At 46.1% G+C, this 17,224-nt stretch overlaps 4 protein-coding genes across 5 annotated transcripts; 2 read left to right on the plus strand and 2 right to left on the minus strand.

The window, feature by feature from the left end:
* The first annotated feature begins 90 nt into the window (after positions 1 to 90).
* stmp1 (short transmembrane mitochondrial protein 1) lies at positions 91 to 1,696 on the plus strand. Its single transcript, XM_069156864.1, has 3 exons — positions 91 to 236; positions 365 to 418; positions 1,139 to 1,696. The coding sequence occupies exons 1-3, from the start codon at positions 222 to 224 to the stop codon at positions 1,208 to 1,210; spliced, it is 141 nt and encodes a 46-aa protein (XP_069012965.1). The 5' UTR covers positions 91 to 221; the 3' UTR covers positions 1,211 to 1,696.
* A 96-nt stretch (positions 1,697 to 1,792) lies between these two features.
* LOC138202643 (small lysine-rich protein 1) lies at positions 1,793 to 2,480 on the minus strand. Its single transcript, XM_069156863.1, has 3 exons — positions 2,406 to 2,480; positions 2,216 to 2,262; positions 1,793 to 2,127 (listed from the first exon to the last, which is right to left on the minus strand). The coding sequence occupies exons 2-3, from the start codon at positions 2,216 to 2,218 to the stop codon at positions 1,882 to 1,884; spliced, it is 249 nt and encodes an 82-aa protein (XP_069012964.1). The 5' UTR covers positions 2,219 to 2,262; positions 2,406 to 2,480; the 3' UTR covers positions 1,793 to 1,881.
* A 140-nt stretch (positions 2,481 to 2,620) lies between these two features.
* dhx57 (DEAH (Asp-Glu-Ala-Asp/His) box polypeptide 57) lies at positions 2,621 to 13,518 on the minus strand. 2 transcript variants are annotated; one of them, XM_069156869.1, is made up of 25 exons: positions 13,458 to 13,518; positions 12,739 to 12,772; positions 12,437 to 12,632; positions 12,003 to 12,335; positions 11,701 to 11,898; positions 10,685 to 11,565; positions 10,405 to 10,589; positions 10,165 to 10,286; positions 9,391 to 9,586; positions 9,134 to 9,258; positions 8,855 to 8,988; positions 8,713 to 8,767; positions 8,409 to 8,623; positions 8,158 to 8,274; positions 7,971 to 8,067; positions 7,476 to 7,649; positions 6,100 to 6,300; positions 5,565 to 5,841; positions 5,280 to 5,375; positions 5,084 to 5,167; positions 4,812 to 4,949; positions 4,630 to 4,704; positions 4,403 to 4,537; positions 4,118 to 4,318; positions 2,621 to 3,535 (listed from the first exon to the last, which is right to left on the minus strand). In XM_069156869.1, exons 3-25 carry the CDS (start codon positions 12,628 to 12,630, stop codon positions 3,392 to 3,394), a joined length of 4,377 nt encoding a protein of 1,458 aa, XP_069012970.1. In that variant the 5' UTR covers positions 12,631 to 12,632; positions 12,739 to 12,772; positions 13,458 to 13,518; the 3' UTR covers positions 2,621 to 3,391. The 2 variants fall into 2 exon arrangements, with proteins under 2 accessions (XP_069012970.1, XP_069012969.1); XM_069156868.1 differs by lacking the exon at positions 13,458 to 13,518 and adding an exon at positions 12,921 to 13,434.
* A 355-nt stretch (positions 13,519 to 13,873) lies between these two features.
* morn2 (MORN repeat containing 2) lies at positions 13,874 to 16,522 on the plus strand. Its single transcript, XM_069156873.1, has 6 exons — positions 13,874 to 13,959; positions 14,067 to 14,099; positions 14,192 to 14,242; positions 14,320 to 14,426; positions 14,510 to 14,646; positions 15,074 to 16,522. The coding sequence occupies exons 1-6, from the start codon at positions 13,953 to 13,955 to the stop codon at positions 15,174 to 15,176; spliced, it is 438 nt and encodes a 145-aa protein (XP_069012974.1). The 5' UTR covers positions 13,874 to 13,952; the 3' UTR covers positions 15,177 to 16,522.
* The last annotated feature ends 702 nt before the right edge of the window (positions 16,523 to 17,224 follow it).

Below are 17,224 nucleotides of genomic sequence, written 5' to 3' on the forward strand. Positions count from 1 at the left end.
ACTGATCGGGGATGAAGGGGGAGGAAAGAACTACAACGCAGCTTCCGCGAAAATACCGCGACACTTCGTTTTCTCGCGCATGCGTACACATCGTGTTGATGACGGGCTTAAGCGTTCGTCCGCCGAGTAGTTTGGGAGGTTGGTTTTTGTTTTGCTCCTCTTTAGCTTTGACCTGCTTCTCGAGCAACCAAAGTCGGTTTAAGTAACTCCGTGTTTCCAACATGCTGCAGTTCCTGGTGAGTTAAACTGACATCGTCCTGCTTCCAACATCGACGTTTTGTTACGGACGCCCGGGCGAAGCTCGCCCCCGGCGTCAGGTCACATATTTCGGCCTTTTCACGACATGCTTGTTTTCGTCTTCCAGGCTGGCTTCACCTTGGGGAACGTTGTGGGGATGTACCTCGCTCAAAACTATGAAGTAAGTTTTAGATTTGTTTTTATATACTTCTTTTGTGTGTGTGTGTGTGTGTGTGTCAGTGACCCCATCCTACGACCCTGCTGTCCATATCATCACTTAACTGAAACGCAGCCTTTAAAACCAGGAAACGATGACAGTAATGCCATATAATATATATCTATATCTAGATATATATATAGATATAGATATAGATATATACTGTACTGTATATATTGTGCATTTTATATTTTTTACTGCTATTTTATTGCTTTTCTATTATTATCTTATTGCTTCTGTATGCTTGTGTGGCAAAAAAAAAAATTCCCCTCTGGGATTAATAAAGTAACTACCTAACCTAATATAACGATATTACAATATCCACAATTTAAGCCAATATCTAGTTTCACAATATGACGTATAGATGAAATGCCCATCCCTACTTTTAATAGACACACCGAGTCTCTCTAGATGACTCCTGTGTGAAACTGTTTTGAAGAGGCACCAAATCTTTTAGTTTGCGGTGCTGTTGTTGAATATGTTGAATATCTGACTGCTGAAATATTAAGACTGCAATACATTTTCATTCAAAGTTGACAACAACAACAACAACAACAAAAAACGTAACGTGTGAAAGGATTTACGTCTGGGCGTTGGGCCGAGTTAGTTGTAGGTGTAACCTTTAGGTGTGACCTAAATAAACTGCAAACGTTCAGTAGACTTGTTATGTTCTTTTTTTTCTAGGTTCCCAACGTGGCCAAGAAAATTGAAGCTTTCAAGAAAGACGTGGAGGCCAAGAAGAAGCCCCCAGAGTGACCGGTGAACGAGCACGGACCTCAGAGACTATTTATTTTACAGGGTTTATGGTATCATGTGTGTGTGCGTTTTGATTAAAGGATTGATTATGTAAAATATATTTGAGAATATAAACAGTGCCTGGAGCAGTATCTGTTTCTTCCCTTGGTTTTATAGGCATGTTCTCATTTCAGCCTATTTTTTTTATAATTATAAAATGTGCAAAAGCTGGATTTGAAGAAAATTACATAACTTGCGGGATCACTTGAAACCAGTTTGGTGACACCGACGGCTGGCCTTCTCTACGATGTGTTGTAACTGACGTGCCATTCATTATCTCCACAGTATACGTGTACAATGTTCTCTAAAGTGGATATTAACGCAAAGAAAATATAAAGACGTTCCTTCTCGAGCTTGTCAATTACAACTGCCAAACTTTATCATGCATACATTCGTACAAACACAATTCTGAGTCACTCGGCTTACAATAAAGTTGCAGATAATGAACTTCGAAGTGTCTTGCCTCATGAATTTAGTAAAAAAAAAATGTTATTGGCAAAGTTTTGTTTTAAACTCTTGCACTGGTTCTCGCTGTCAAACGTGGTTTACTTGGGCTGTCGTTCCAAACGCGTCCACCAGATGGCGCCACAGGAAGGCATTAAAATCTCATCCTAAACGAGGAAAGAACTCGTCTACTTTTTCTTATTGCGTTTTTTCCCCCTCTTCTTCTTCTTCTTCTTCTTTTTGGAATTCCGCCACCCGAAGCCTCTGAACTCCAGACAGTGTGCTGCATTGTGGGAAATGTAGTAGAGGTTCTCCATGGCTGCCGGGCTGAGGATGTCCACCTCTGTCTTGGGGGATTTGGCACACTTTTTTGGACTACCGGTTTTCTTGGAGGGTTGAGAACTGTGGGACATTGAGTTACTCGATTTGGTGGGCTAAAAAAATAAAAAGTGGTTTACTCATTTTATGTTTGGTCCCCCTAATTTGACTATTGAATCGATTTGATAATCTGCAATACTTTACCATCGTGAATGTCGTCAAGGTCACCTCCTGTAGGGTTATTTACCCGTCTGTAAAACCGGAGACATTCACCGATGAGAATGATCAAATAAACAGTTGATGAGAGTTGAACGTATGATTTAATAACTGGCTAGGACTTATGACGTGATTTCCGAAAACGGCCTGAAATGATCACAAATTTATAAATACTTACCAGTTCTTGACTTGGCACCGTTGTAAGTGGCAACCGAGTGGTTTCAGCTCAGACACTGATACCCCATTTGTTTGTCCTGTTGTCATAGAGATGGCGCAGACTCGCTCTGGTGAATGGAGGGGTTGTCCCCTCCCACAAACCTTCTAAAAAAAACCCAGCCGGGCATTAAACACAGCTTCGCCAAGTAAGAACAAATCAAAGCCAGCAGACGCCCATCGTCACCATATTTTTTTTTTTTTTATTTAGTAGTGCAGTGGAATTCATCGCTTGTTATGACAACAGCTTTCAAATTCTTTGGCAACTCCTACTAAATCCTCCAGATTTTAAAAAAGCCCTTGCATTCACATTGTGAAAGTGTAGCTCCGACATCACTGTTACGTTTAAATACATTCAGTAAATATTAGACGACCTGAACACCATGCAGAAGCTCTTGGATCTCTCAATCATGCATTGCAAAGAAATATTCATGACCATTATAAGTGCACGGTCACTTTAATGTAAGAAATCCAATATGGACCCAAGAAACCTCTCAGTTGTGAGCAAAACACACAACTACCACCCTCCCCCCCCCCCCCCCCCAAAAAAAAGCACTCTGTACAAACCACGCGACATCGAATTCAACAACCGGCGTCCTGCACATACAGCAGTAGGGTGGCGTCAAACGAAACCTTTTCTGTGGCTGCATTCTGGAAATATCAAAATAAGACTTCAGAAAGAACAAACATGCGATTCGCTCCAGCTACGACGGTGCCGGAGGTTTATTGATCACCTGCATAAAGCCGTTGTTGTTTTTTTAAGGCAAAAATTTGCTTTGAAAAGCCTCTCGCGCAGCAGCAGCAGCAGCAGAACAGCTCCGTGTAAATAGATACTGGTGGTAAGGTAGCAGGTGGCAGCAGGGTGGTGTGGTGATTTTCCTGCGATGATGTTTAAGTGCATTTAAAGCCCTTAAGGATGACAAGAAGAGGGGGGGGGGGGGGGGGGGGGGGCTACTGCGTGGTGATGAGGTGGACGATCATGTGGATGATGCGGGAGCCACGCGGGCAGCTGCACAGGTCCATGCTTGGGTTCCTGATTTTGTCCTCCAGCAGCTGGTCGAGCTCCCAGCGCAGCTCCTTCACAAGCTCAGCCACCTGGGTCGCACGCACGCACACACACACACACGCACGCACACGCACACGCACACGCACACACACACACAACAGTATTAATAACGTTATCGCACTTCATGTCTGCTGTTCTAAAAGGTGACGACAGACAAGATAAATGTTTGCGGTGTGTGAATGTTAAATTCATCCCGTGTATGTATACGCGTATACGTACGGTTATTTTGTCTTGCTTTTAAAACTTAAAGACCGAAATCGATCAAATAATCAAATCGACTCCCTCATCGTATTTGAATTGACGTAAATCCTACCTCCTGTTTCTCCGGCTCTATTCACGTGAATCCAGGCGGATTTATGATTTATTACTTGTGGTTTTTATATGTGGCCGTGTGCCTGCTTTGTTTGGAGACCTTTTAAAAGCCTGTTAGACTTTCACAGCTTATTAAAAACAACTTCACAAGCAGCTTGTAAATGTATTACAGCATCGTCCCTCACCGAGGTCCGAGCCCTCGTGTTTATCATTGCACTGATATTTTGTAAAGGGAAAAAAAAAAAATCGGAAACTTGTTCATGCAATTGCAAAAACATAAACTCCGTTATCACTCTGACCTGATGTGAAGAAGCGGCAAACCGGATCCACCCATCATCCAGGGAGATGACGAACTCTCCTTTGTGCAGCTCCACGTTGATCTGACCGCCTCCGAACAGCACCAGCGTGTAGACCGACACCATGCTGCAGTCCCTGATGAACACCCGGCTCGTCTTCACCTTCTCGTGGTAAACCAGGTACGGGCTGTTGTAGTGGCGGACCTGAAGCGCGAAAAGCGGACACGGGGGTTATGTTTCTCGCTCTCGCCGCTGAAGTCGGGGCGCGTCGTCCCGTTGTCCTCTCACCGTGTAGTTGACAGACGACGGGTGCACGTGGACACAGCCGTCGCCCTTGGTCACGAAGCGGAGCTCGTTGGCTTTGGGTTGCATCTTCATCGCTCCTTTGCTGGTCTGCTTGTAATTCCCCTGAGGCGCTCGGACCTGCAGCGCCGGGGCAAACACAGGACCTTCAAGCACGAGACGGTTTACACTTCTCTTGTTTTTTGTTTATTCTGACGACCATGAATATGCACCTGGACCACGTTGGGATAGAGGGCGGCGCACAGCATGGCGGACATCAGCCGGATGTTATCGGAGTTCAGGTTTGCCTGGGAAGGAAGATGTAACATTTTAGGAGACGATTTCATTTCCTTCCGATTAAAGTTCGATCATTGCTCATCAGTGAGCACGTCGTTTGTGTTTTCGCGTCGGTCACCTCGGGCCCAGTGGCCTCCAGAACTCCATCGGTGCCCTTGGAGCACATGCGCTCGATAGTCCTGGCCCGCAGTCCCTCCCTGATGAAGCCGATGTCGGACAGCAGCTCGGCAAACTGTCTCTTCAGACTGGCGATCTCCTGCACGTTGAAGAAGGCGCACGGCTTGGGTACAAATAATTCTCACCAAAAGACCGTCTGAATGATGCCGAATTAGATTCGACTCGTGCTCAAACAATTGGACAAACGGGCTTCTTTAGACAGCGCCGGCTGACCTGTAAACCACGCCAAGACAGGAAGTTCTCTCTGCAGTAAAGGAAGCCGGCCTGGTTTCCATTCTTTGCAGCGCAGCACCATCCCTGATCCATCACGCGCACACACACACACACACACACACACACACACACAAAAACACGACATTCAAAAGCGAGGTCAACATTACGACAAATGAATTATAAGCACGGTCCGTACCTTATACGCCTGCAGCAAAGCTAGATGGTCACTATTGGCCACAGCAAAGGCCAGTTTCTTCTCATTGGCTTCGTCTCGCTTGTCCCATGGAGACACCTGGAAACACGCCACGAGTACAACGTCGTTTAGTAAAGAGGAATACGTGGGTTCTTCTCGGTTACAAGAGAAACACAAAGCTGAATTAGCTGGTTAATGGATCTCCACACGGCTGTTGCATGAATTGCGGTGCGGATGCAGTAGGTGACACACTGTGCGGCGTCTCAACGCCGATCAGCGGTTTCTTACAAACGGGGATTTGAAGGCCAGGCTGGCGGCGATGGTGAGCGCCGGGTCGAGGCAGCGGAAGATGGCGCCGAACAGCATGAGCTTTCCGATGCGCACGTCGACGGGCAGGCAGGCCAGGTGGTAGCCCAGCGGGGTCAGCTTCTCGTCGGCGGTCAGAGCTCCCAGGTCCTGCAGGCGCTGCTTGGCTGCGTCCAGGCTCCCCGCGGCCGGGGGCTCGATGAGCCGAGAGAAGACCGACTCCAGCGTCCGCTCCGAGAACACGTCCAGGATCTTGATTCTGTCCCGAGAGACGGGAAATATAAAACAGGCGCACGTCTCGCATCCCCCCCCCTCCGAAATCCCAGCGTGGTGCTGCCCCGCGAGGGAGAGAACCCCCTTCCCGCCCCCTCCCCTCTGTTGACATTTTGACCGGCGGTAAACTCCGCTCTCAAACACGAACCCCAACAGCGATGTCATACATCAACCCGTATCATTTGAATTTAGAGCGACAACGGAGCTACCCGGCAGCGTGCGGAGGGCAAACAGATGGACGTACCGGAGGCAGAGCTGCTCCAGAGGCACTCTCTGGATCTCGGGCAGCTGTTGCTCAGCCAGCTGGTGTTGGAAGCAGTGGCTGGTGAAGAGGTGGAAGCAGACGCCCGAGGCCACACGACCCGCTCGACCCTTCCTCTGCAGCGCGTTGGCCCGAGAAACCCACGAATCCTCCAGGCTCTCCATGCTCTTGGATGCGTCATACCTACAAAAAAAAAAAATACAAACAAAACAGACTTGCAAAATGTGGATGCCGACATCCAAAAAAGTACGACTTCAGTAGATCTAAAGATAGCAGAAAGCCGTTTTGTTTTCCGTTGTCTTGATTCCCACCAAATGTTTTCAGAAAATGAACATCGTGACCTCATTGCATCGAAACATCTTTCGGAATAATCGATGTAAGAATCCAAGTTTTCCGGGATGGCGCAGAAAAGGTGTTGTACGTTCCGGAGATCTGGTTATAAATAACACCGTGGCATCATTTAAGCAAATATAATTCAGTCTAACCGAGTCGGATTTCCTCAGGTCTCTACCAGCCAGGCGCTCTGTCCTCTCGCAGTGACCCAGTTCTTTCACGCGTTTCTCCCTTTACGTCCATCTCACGAAAGGCTTCTCTCAGCCCTCTGTGGCGCGGTGGTGGGCCCAAAGCGTGTCGCCATGGAGAGGCTCAAATCATGGCGAGAGGAAGACTTGAGCCGGTCTCTATCAGAAGATACTTGAGCTTGTGAATTCAACCTGTCTGTGTGCTCAGTTCAGTTCAAAGTGGTACACGGGAAGGACACGCATCTCCGAGGAAAAACTAACATGCATCCCCAGGTTAGTCCCGGCAGTAACAGACGGAATAGCGCTGAAGCTTTATTCACGTGTACTGGCTATGACCCGGCTTCAACAAATACAACAACAGAGGTCTTTCATACCCGGTCTCAGATATTAAATGTGAAGTTGGGAGTCAAACCCTCTGGCGGCTTTGTTTGGGGTCACTGGGCAACATAGTTTGATTCCCCTCGTGGCTCAGCGAGCCATCCTGCTCAATACACGCCTCATGTCCCGCTTAAAACGGGAGAAAACCAGATATTGGCACCAACGTTGAATTAAAAATTCGAGGAAATATGAGGCACCGCAAAACCCTGGTGTGACTTGTAGATATCAATTTGTATCGTTAACTGGCGGTCACTCGGAGGGGATCGTTTTGCTGTTGTTAGATATATATATATATATATATATATATCATATATACTGTATATTCTTTGTACTGTTTAATTTTGTTGATCTTTTATTTCAAAAAGAAGACTAGAAATTTACACAAATAGCTCTCTCTCTATCTATCTATCTATATCTATATATTTTTATGTATACATACACGCATTTAATATCGATTACCTTTTCTCCTTCATCTTGCCGGAGTCAATGACATAAACTACGTCGTCGATGGTTACCGAGGTCTCGGCGATGTTGGTGGAGATGATGATCTTCGTGACGCCCTCCGGAGGCCGGCTGAAAACAGCTTGCTGGTCCTCATTGGATAACGTCGAGTGGAGTGGGTACACCACACACCTGATGTGGGCGACGTACACTTACAGTTGGCGTTTGACAAATAAATGGTGGGCAGTTGCCCTGCTTCACCACACAGATCACCGACATCTAAATATCTTTGTTCTGATATGAAAATTCATTTTGTACGTGATTTCGCACCCAAAATCTTTGAATGAAACTGAGAATTCAGCTACAGAAGGATCCCGTGTTTACATTAATCAGGTTTTTTTTTAAGGACATGAGAATGTTCCTCCAAAAATGAAGCAAACAAAAACAAAAACACGAGACATGACATTTAGTTCAATACCAACAATAATAACAACTTGTGACACACACACAGACCTGGATGCGCCCCTATTGTTGAACATCCTGTTAGACTGGAGCTGTTCGTAAAGCATCTTGATCTCAGCGAGGCCCGGCAAAAACACCAGCACTGCACCTACACACAGAACCACAACGGTACATCAACACAGCAAACAAACAGCCTGGATTCAACTCGACTGGACTGAGTTTCCGCGGTGGCTCTTACCGAGTGGGTAGTTGTGTTTTCCGTCGACTATCCACTCCAGCAGGTTCTCCACCAGGTCCATGTTGATCTTGTCCAGGTCCATTGCAGACATGGTTTTAAGCACGGACTTCTTAGTGTCTGCACCAGCAAAACAGAATTGCATATTTATGTAACCGATAGGCAGCGGCCGTTAATAATGACTGAAGCTCGGGAGGTCCAGTTTCAGACGCACGACATCACATCAGCTCAGTTTATACTACTTCTGAACTCACCTTTGTATCTGACCGTGAGGTCCTGCAGGCTGAGCTGCTGGTCCGGGATCGAGTCTTTGACAAAGTCCTTCTTGGATAAAGACATGAAGTTCCAGACGTCTTCACTCAAGTCATCCACCGCGTCCCGCAGGTCTGCTTTCCCTCCTCGCCCACTTGTAGAAAATGAACTTTGTTTCCCTGAGCGCATGTAAGGGCTGCCATCCTCAATGACATACCTGCAGAAATAATGATGACAGAAAAGTGGATGGAGATGCATGTATAAAAAAAAAAAAAAATGTAAATAGTCCCGAGAGGATGAACTTACTTGGATTTACTAATAGCATCTTCAAGAAAAAACTGGTCAACGGGGAAGGTACGCCCTGGAACAAGAGAAAAATATATGGAGTTACTGTAGGAGGTGTAGGTACAATATCATTGACAGATTGTGTGCACAACAGATTGCTTACCTGGTATGTGCACGGCAGGACAGTTGTAGAAATACTCGGAGAAGAGGTTGGCATTAAGGGTGGCACTCATCAGAATAATCTTCAGGTCTGGCCTTTGTATGATTAAGTCCTTGAGCACCAACAGCAGGAAGTCACTGAAAGCAACCAAACAGAAAGACGGTGACCAACAAATCAGCAACAAAGGAGAAGTTTGTCAAAAGCCAACGTGTGACTAAATCACAAAAGCTATGAAGTGGCAGCTTTCAACGTGCGGCGAAGAGCACGGTCGCACACGCTCACCTCTCCTCTGTCCGCTCGTGCACCTCATCCACGATGACGTGCGTGACATCTCGGAGTTCTGCCTCGCCCTCCAGCCGCCGCAGCAACACGCCCGTGGTGCAGTACAGCAGCCTGGTGGCGGACGTCTGACAAACAGAAGCCATTAGACCCAGTGAATGAAAGGATTACTGTACACTGCACGTGTGTGTGTGTGTGTGTGCGTGTGTGTGTGTGTGTGTGTGTGTGTGTGTGTGTGCGTGTGTTGACTGTATCCTCACCCTGACAGTCTCCAGGCGGATCTGGTAGCCCACCGAGTTGCCCAAACACTCGGCACGCTCCTCCGCCACTCTCTGAGCCACAGAGATGGCGGAGATGCGGCGCGGCTGGGTACAGATGATGTTGGCAACCTGATCCGCGGGGCCACTCAGAGAGGCATCCAGAATGAACTGAGGAATCTGAGTGGTCTTACCACACCTGCGGGGAAGTTACAGGGGATGCACGTTAAACAGAATCACAAGCAGGAATAAGTAGAGAAAAAAAAAACACAGCAGTGTTTTGTGGATTTTTAAAAATCCATTCTTATTTGTATTTTTTTTTTTTTTTTTATATCTAATGAATATTTACTCACTTACCTACTAATTACAGACCTCTATGATATTTGTAGTTCTTTTTAAACATGTCTTTTAACATATTTGGCTTTTTATCGATGAGAAAGCCAAACGGCAGCAACACAACACAACAGAGCGTAACGTTAAAGTGTCAACTTTACTTAAATAAAGTCATGTTTTCAGAATCTTCATATCACTGGGGTATAAAAAGAACATTTAATCACTTTATTTTCAATTAGCGGGAAAGTACTGACAACCATAAAGTAGCATCAGTCAGGTGCTAGTGTGCAGTATGAAGCCACTTTGATCATTATCACAGTTTTCCATCCTACAAAACATCATGCTTTGTTAGTGTCCATTTCTGGGCTCCTTTCATCTTTCCATAAATCAAACCATTTTTTTTTTTTATCAAATACCTGCCAATGTTGTATCTGTGCGACTTACCCAGTCATCCCACTGACCACCAGCACCTGACACTGGTCCAACATGTCGAGGATCTTCACTTTATCTTGCCAAGCCGGGAGGTTCTTCCTCTGCTCCAGCATGGACCTGAAGCGTCTGGACGACTGGATCGACAGAAGATTGGAAATGTGTTCAAACACGTGCATTGTGCTGAAGAGCACGTAGACGAAGATAACACAAAGACAAGATGCCGCATTTTTTTTTTTTTCCCGTCATTTCCACCTGTTTCCTCTGGAACTCTCGGCACAGCTTGCCGTTTTCTTGCAGCAGGTTGCCGATCTTCTGATTGTGCTTATGGACCATCTTCTTCCTCAGATTGACGTAACTCTCGTTCTCGACTGGGACAGCCTGGTCTTCCTCGTCCTCGTCCCTCTCATCCAGCTCCTCTGCGTCTGCTGCCTCTTTCACTTAATTGAAAAACGAACAGATTCCAACACAAACGATTCTGAGCTCCACTCAAGAGACAATACAAGGTACAACTGGAAGTATCTAGTTGACTTACAGTCCATGGGTCTCTGGTTGCTCCTGGTCCTCCTGCTGTTTGTGTGATTACTAGTGCTCTCCTCAGAGGCAGTGCTCCTCACACTCTTACTCTTCGCTACGGCAAGAGAGGGCGGAGGAAGCGTCACAACAGGTGGCGGTGTGCTGTATTTGTGATGACTGACGGCCAACAGTTCCTTCATGGTGCTCTCATCCTCACATAAGGTTGTCAGAGTGTAAACAACAGGTTCGCTGCTCTTAGCCGCAGCCAGCGCTTCTCCAAATAGTCTCTCGGTGACACTGAGCCTCCCCGTGGCTCCGACGGACTCGTCATTGGTGCTGAAGGCGACGACCGGTGCCTGAAATGGGTAGCGGTTTCCTTTGGGGAAACGCACCTCTAGTTCATACTCAGGAGGAGAGTAGCTGCTGAAGCCGGGCTGGCTCGGGCCGTCCAGGTCTGAGGAACCAGCCACAGACCTCCCTTTAGTGGGGAATTCGTGTTTGAACTTACATTTGTCTCCAAACCGGCAGCCCTGACCTTTCATATAGAATTTGCAGACGTCACGCATGTTTACAGCTCCCCCTCCCTTTCGACTTCCAGCCTCTCTCCCATTTTTGGCAGCTTTGTCTGAGAGGAACGACAGGTCCAGGGTGACTGTCCAGACTGCATTGGCGATGCGCTCATTGAAGCGCTCGCCGTAAATGGCAGTGAGGGCCAGAGCTTCCTCCTGCCTCTGGCTCAAGCACTCATCCATCGGCACCCCACCGAGGCCTTCGGGGGAAACAGCTTTCTGGCCGTAGCGCTCACTGAACACCTGGTGGAGGAGTTGCTCTAAAGTTGCCCCTAACTCGCCTCCCCCAGACTCCAGCGCCTGTTTGCTGCGCTCCCGGTCAAAACCATACCTGGACAGAGGAAAGATGAGAAGACAAAGAGATAAGAATACAAAGTAAATATGCACCAAACCTATTTTTCAGGTTACCCGAATAAAACGTAATTCTGTTCAGATATCAGAAATAAAATCGAAGACGGAACATCACCTGCAGAGTTTTCCTATAGCGAATAAGGAGATAACAGGTTCTGGGGTGGGCCGCTCATCGTCAGACTCTGGGTCATACGCTGGGCTCTCTGCTCTCTCTACAGGCTCATCGTTAGTGGCCCAAAACTGGCCTTCGTCACGTTGATCCAATTCATCAAACTCCTCCTCCTCCCCCCCAGAATAATCTGAACCAGATACACTGAAGCAGAGCGAGTGGCATAAGTTTATTTCCGAGGTTTCCAATTAGTTTTGTGCAACAATGAATTAAGGGATGTAGCCTGTTCAATGTTTATTAGTTCTTACTCGTAGGGCTCATCAAAGTCCTGCGTCTGGAGATCCCGCAGCAGCTCCTTCAGCTGTTCTTGGTTTTCATTAGTCATGAAGATCCTCTGCAAGGGCATGTTGCTCGCTTCCGGCCTGATGCCGTCCCCTGGTTTGGGGCACATCCTGGTACTCGCCAGGGATCGTGGGAGAGCCTTACCGCTGCTTTTCCCGTTCCTTCCACTGTCTCTGTCTCGATCCCGGTCTCGATCCCTGTCTCGATCCCTACCTCCCCCCCTTCCCCGACCACTATCCCTACCACCGGCATGGCCACCTCCTCCTCCACCACCACCACCACCTCGTCCTCTACCAGGTCTGCAGACAAAGTGAGAGAACAGATGAGATGAAGGTGAAGGACAAAAAAAAAAGGAAACCAGCAGAAAATGAGAACGAGAGATGGATAATATTTCTTTCACCTGCTGGAACGAGGGAGGGGTGCAAAATCCACGCTGAAATCATCACCGTCATCCCAGAGACCAGCTCCTCCTTTCCGACTTCCACCTCCTCCTCCTCCTCGACCTCCGCCTCCGCCTCGACCTCCGCCTCCTCTCGGCTTGTTAAATCTCCCCCCTCCTCTATTCGGCTTCCCTCCTCTTTTCCTCGCATTCATCTCTGCCAAAAAAAACACACACACACACACACACACGAGCAGTTTCAATTCAGTTCAGCCTTAAAAGTCTCACTTTGCTTTAAAACACAACAGCAAAACATGCCTCACCTTCAATTAGCGTCCCATCACAGCGGCAAACAATCTGTGAAGAAGAGACACAAAACGCAGTTTGAATGAATCCGCACAGCCTCTGGGAGCCGAGAGACAGAGACAGAAAGACAGAGACAGAGACAGACAGAGAGACAGAGCTGCTCGTTGCGGATCCGGGGAGGAGCAGGCGGCCACTGTACCGTGTATCCACCGCAGAGCGGCACGGACTCGCACATCCCTTGTGGGATGCGGCTTGTTGTGGCACTTTTAGTTCAAGTGCGAGAGCAGCGAGATGGTGGCTGACACACGGCGCTGCTGGCCACAATTATGCAATCAAAACTGAACACGCAGGCTAACAGCCCATCCCGGGGCGACGGACGTTTAATTGCACGGCACGCAGGCAGGAGAGGAGGATGATGAGGAGGAGGAGGAGGAGGAGGAGGAGGGTATTATTATTAAGCAAAGGCACAAAAGAGCAGGACACGAGTCAAGACTGCAAAAACAAAAATAAGTAGAAGTTCCGGGATGTCCGTCGGGGCTCAGCTAACAGGCTAACAGAGGAGCCGCATCACTTCTCCGGCTGTCAGAAAGCGAAGTAAACTGGGAAGCTTCCGAAAGAGTCAAAGTCAAAGAGGTCGGAGTGCTTAAGAATGGCCTGAAGTACAGATTTGTGTAAAAAGGGATGAATGACAAACGGACTTGCAAAAACTAAACTTTAATAACAAGTGTGGACGAACCTGTGGAAGCTCCTCTAAACGCCGGCAGCCTGCAGGACGTTCATTGGTCGAAGCGCCGGGTTCAAAGTTTTGTTTCCGGTTCACGCTTTGCGACTAAAATTGCATTCGTACCTTTTTTTTTTTATTATTATTATTATTTTTTCCCGAAACAATATCTTTTATTATTTCATCTTTTGTCATTCGACTACATTGAAGTCGAAAGACTGAAGTAAATCACAGTTTTATGAATAATGTGTTTGAATATTTAAAAAAAAACTACGGTAACCATGGTAACGGCGGTTTGCATCGCGCTCCCAGCACGACAGTCACCGCCTACAGTCAGGACGGGTTCTTTTATTTATTTTTTTAGGGCGATGAAAGTGAATAAATACAGTGCATTGTAAGCGTTGTGTCATTTTCACAACTTTTTAATTACTTGCTGGACTTTTCACATCGTTTGTAGAGCAGAAGTCGCTACTGACAACCATCTGGCAGAAGTGGGAAAGCTGTCACAGGATGTCTGGTGGGGTGATTATGGAGATCCAGCACACACACACACACACAAGTCCTTCTGTGTTTGCTATCTATTTTCTCATTTTTTTTTTTGTATGATTTTCACTTTCTTTTTAGACAAGAAAGAAGGAGATTCATTGAACAGAAATGGTAAACACTCACATTTCATGTGTGCACAACTTTGCATATTCGTGTGACAAGCAGAGGTTGTTTGAAGCAAAGGCGTCTTTGTTTGTTGACAGGGAAAGTTCCCGTGAAGGTCTGCTACATCTTCCCAAACGGGGACAAATATGGTGAGTGACGGCCGGGGATGTACAGTTTTAACACCTTTTACCAGTTGCATAAACATCTGCCGTCAACTTGTCCACAGAGGGGGAGTGCAGCAGGTCTGAATGTGGAGCGATGGTGAGGAGCGGTACCGGTAAACACACCTCGGCGAGCGGTGTCGTATACAGCGGAGAGTGGAATGAGGACAAAGTACGTATCCGCTTGCGTGCAGACTTCTCAGTTACGTCCTCTTAACGTCTGTGGCTGAAGACTTTTGTGTGGCCGTCTCGCAGATGCACGGCAGAGGGATCCTGCAGCATCCCTCCGGAGCCCTATATAAAGGAGAATTCAAAGACAACATGTACCACGGCACAGGAATATACACCTTCCCGGACAGAACGGTGTATAAAGGTCACTTCCACAAGAACAGGTAAAAAAAAAAAAAAGAAGCTTTCTCGTTTCTTTCGGCATTTACTGTGTCGTTTCTTTCAAACGATGACGTTGGTTGGCTGCGGCCTTAGTAATGTACAGTTGTTCAGGTCTGCGTACTTTTATTACCAGAATACAACCTCACCAAAAGCAGCTGGTGGTTTGGTCCACCTTTATGTGACATATTCCAACTTTAATTTACTGCAAAAACTTATGATAGCACTTGTATCATTTATGGCAGTATAATATGTAAACAGTGTTTTGTATATTAACCATCTGAAAGCCCGACGTTCCCGATATTCCTTTTATATCCACCTTTCAAGCAGATATCCTTCTGGGAGACCTTAAACTTTAAATTTCTTTCTTTTGATTTATATTCTGGCTGCCCAATTGCACAAAATTTAGCCATCTTACCTGGTGTGTTCCAGGTTGGATGGCGATGGGATCTTCATCGACTCCCAGGGACGGATTTGGACGGGGGAGTTCCACAGCAAAGCAGCGCTTGGCCTCAAAATGCAGCACGATATTTAGGCAATGCAAGCATCGGTGCACTGCAGTGTAAAAAACAAGTTTGTTCCACATTAATATTTCACTGCATTACAAAAAATACTCACATGTACTGTTCATTTTGTACATGTAATAACTGTATTTAAAAGCTGAGCCGTGTTTCCGCACGTGTATCTACACATGGGTAAATATCTGTACGATCAGCGAGTCATGCCTCCTACAGAAAGTCACTCAGTGTCTCCATGTGTGAGCTTCATTTCACTCAGGAAATATCACACAAAGCTTCATTTTTTTTTTCCTGGCCTTTTGTCACTCTGCTTTCATGTAGCTGTAGGAGTCCTTAAACCTACTCCAGGAATATTAGTGGCAAGTTTTCTGCATTTATTCTAACTCTACTTTATTTCTGACAAAAAGAAATACACTCACTTCTTCCCGATTATACTAGTGTCTTATTATCTGTGAAGGTGAAGCACAGGGGGGGTTTTACATCACCCCAATCACAGAGGGGGCACACCCTCACGTCCCCATCCAACCTGCTACAACATTGGCCCGGGGAAGTGTGCGATATGATGCGAATGTGTGGTCAGTTTGACCTTCAGTGTTTCCGTAGAACGAGTCGAGACGCAAGCTCACAAACAATAGGAGGAGTTCACCATTCTTTAATAAGCAACTCTGATATTGTAATCTGTCACTCTATTGTATAATGCCTCTATGGATCTGTAATTGCACATACCCCTGAACAATTTCAGTATTGAGTATTAACTGTGTCGCGTACAGATATGGAAATGTGAGTAACAAAAACACATATATACCATAGTAACATCCATACAATGCTTAACACTTCTGGTAAAATAGCGTCCCAGATACAAGAAACAACAATTTTCAGTGATTGTACAATTATCAGGTAGAAAACAACATTTTTGTATTGCAAACCTTCAGAAGTGATATGAATGCAAAACAATAAACGCAGGAAATGGCACCCAAATTTGGCACAAGATAAAAAAAAAATTAAAAAAAATACATCAACTTGAAATGCAACTGACACAACTACAAACTCACCATGAGTTATTGTGATGATACACAGTCTATTCAGTGAAAGTTTAGTGATTCAGGTGTTATTTTAGTATCTGAATGTGGCGATAAATGTGCATTATTCACTACAGGTAGTTGAGCTAGACAATGGCAAGGAAGCTTTTGAAACTCTTGCAATATATTATCTCCATAAACCTGAGAATCTATAAAGTGTACAATATTTTTTTTTTTTAAAGATATGACCGTCTGGAAGAAGAAAAAAATAAAATACAATCCCTTGTGATGCAGAACGCTGTGACTTTAAGAGGAAAAATACATTTCTAATTCTGCTCATTAGGCAAGAAACTAGCCATTTAAAATGTCATTTAAAATGTGGACACAGAACACAACAGTGGTCATGCACGTTTCTACAGAGAAGCACAAGGCCGAGTGTCAAAATGATCAGTCTATACAAAGTTGACACATTTTGGCTCTTGACCTCTTGAAGAGAATAGATAACAATCTGAACCGTGAGCAAGAATTACACAAAAAAAAAAAAAAAAAAAAAAAGCCCGACCATGCTGTGTGTCCTCTGTGCTTTTTTTTATGTGCTCAGACATTTCCAGGAACCACTTCAGAGCTCCCGACTCACGCTTAGGTAGTCGCAGGTGACGGATGAATAAGTTACAAAGAAGACAAACTAGAAAAAAAAAACCAGCACCATTGTTTTTTTGTTTTTTTTGTTGTTCTCTCAAGCAAGGGTGGCAAAACGCTCGCCAAGGCCACCGCCACCACCACCGGCGGTGTGCTCAGCGGTTTGTGTGCTGTGCTGTTGCCGGGCAGATGGGGAGAGTGTCAGGCTTTAAGCAGAGAGTTCAGCTTCTGGCAGAATTCCTGCTGTTCTGATGATCGCTGAGGTTCGATTAACATCAGGCGGCTCCGTGGGAATGCTCAAGAATGCGCCCGTTTGTGGGTTTTTAATCGGAGGTGTGCCAAGCTAGACTTCATCCTACAAGTCTTTTGACAACACTTCAGATCAGACATAAAATCGCATCGTTGTG

This window comes from Embiotoca jacksoni, unplaced genomic scaffold, assembly GCF_022577435.1.
Source record: "Embiotoca jacksoni isolate LCO1_2020_lvr unplaced genomic scaffold, fEmbJac1.0.p SCAF_21, whole genome shotgun sequence".
In the NCBI taxonomy this organism is placed as follows: Eukaryota; Metazoa; Chordata; class Actinopteri; family Embiotocidae; genus Embiotoca; species Embiotoca jacksoni.

Bases quoted from the DNA above. Each gene is read 5' to 3' on its own strand.
- dhx57 (XM_069156868.1), bottom strand. From the start codon at position 12,956: ATGTGCGAGTCCGTGCCGCTCTGCGGTGGATACACG. The intron at 6,301-7,475 runs GTAATCGATATT...TTTTTTTTGTAG, and splicing joins GGCAAGATGAAGGAGAAAAG to GTATGACGCATCCAAGAGCA. The intron at 3,536-4,117 runs GTCAGAGTGATA...CGTGCGACCCAG, and splicing joins TTGCCGCTTCTTCACATCAG to GTGGCTGAGCTTGTGAAGGA.
- morn2 (XM_069156873.1), top strand. The intron at 14,100-14,191 runs GTAAACACTCAC...GTTTGTTGACAG, and splicing joins AGATTCATTGAACAGAAATG to GGAAAGTTCCCGTGAAGGTC. The intron at 14,243-14,319 runs GTGAGTGACGGC...ACTTGTCCACAG, and splicing joins CCCAAACGGGGACAAATATG to AGGGGGAGTGCAGCAGGTCT.
- stmp1 (XM_069156864.1), top strand. The intron at 419-1,138 runs GTAAGTTTTAGA...TTTTTTTTCTAG, and splicing joins ACCTCGCTCAAAACTATGAA to GTTCCCAACGTGGCCAAGAA.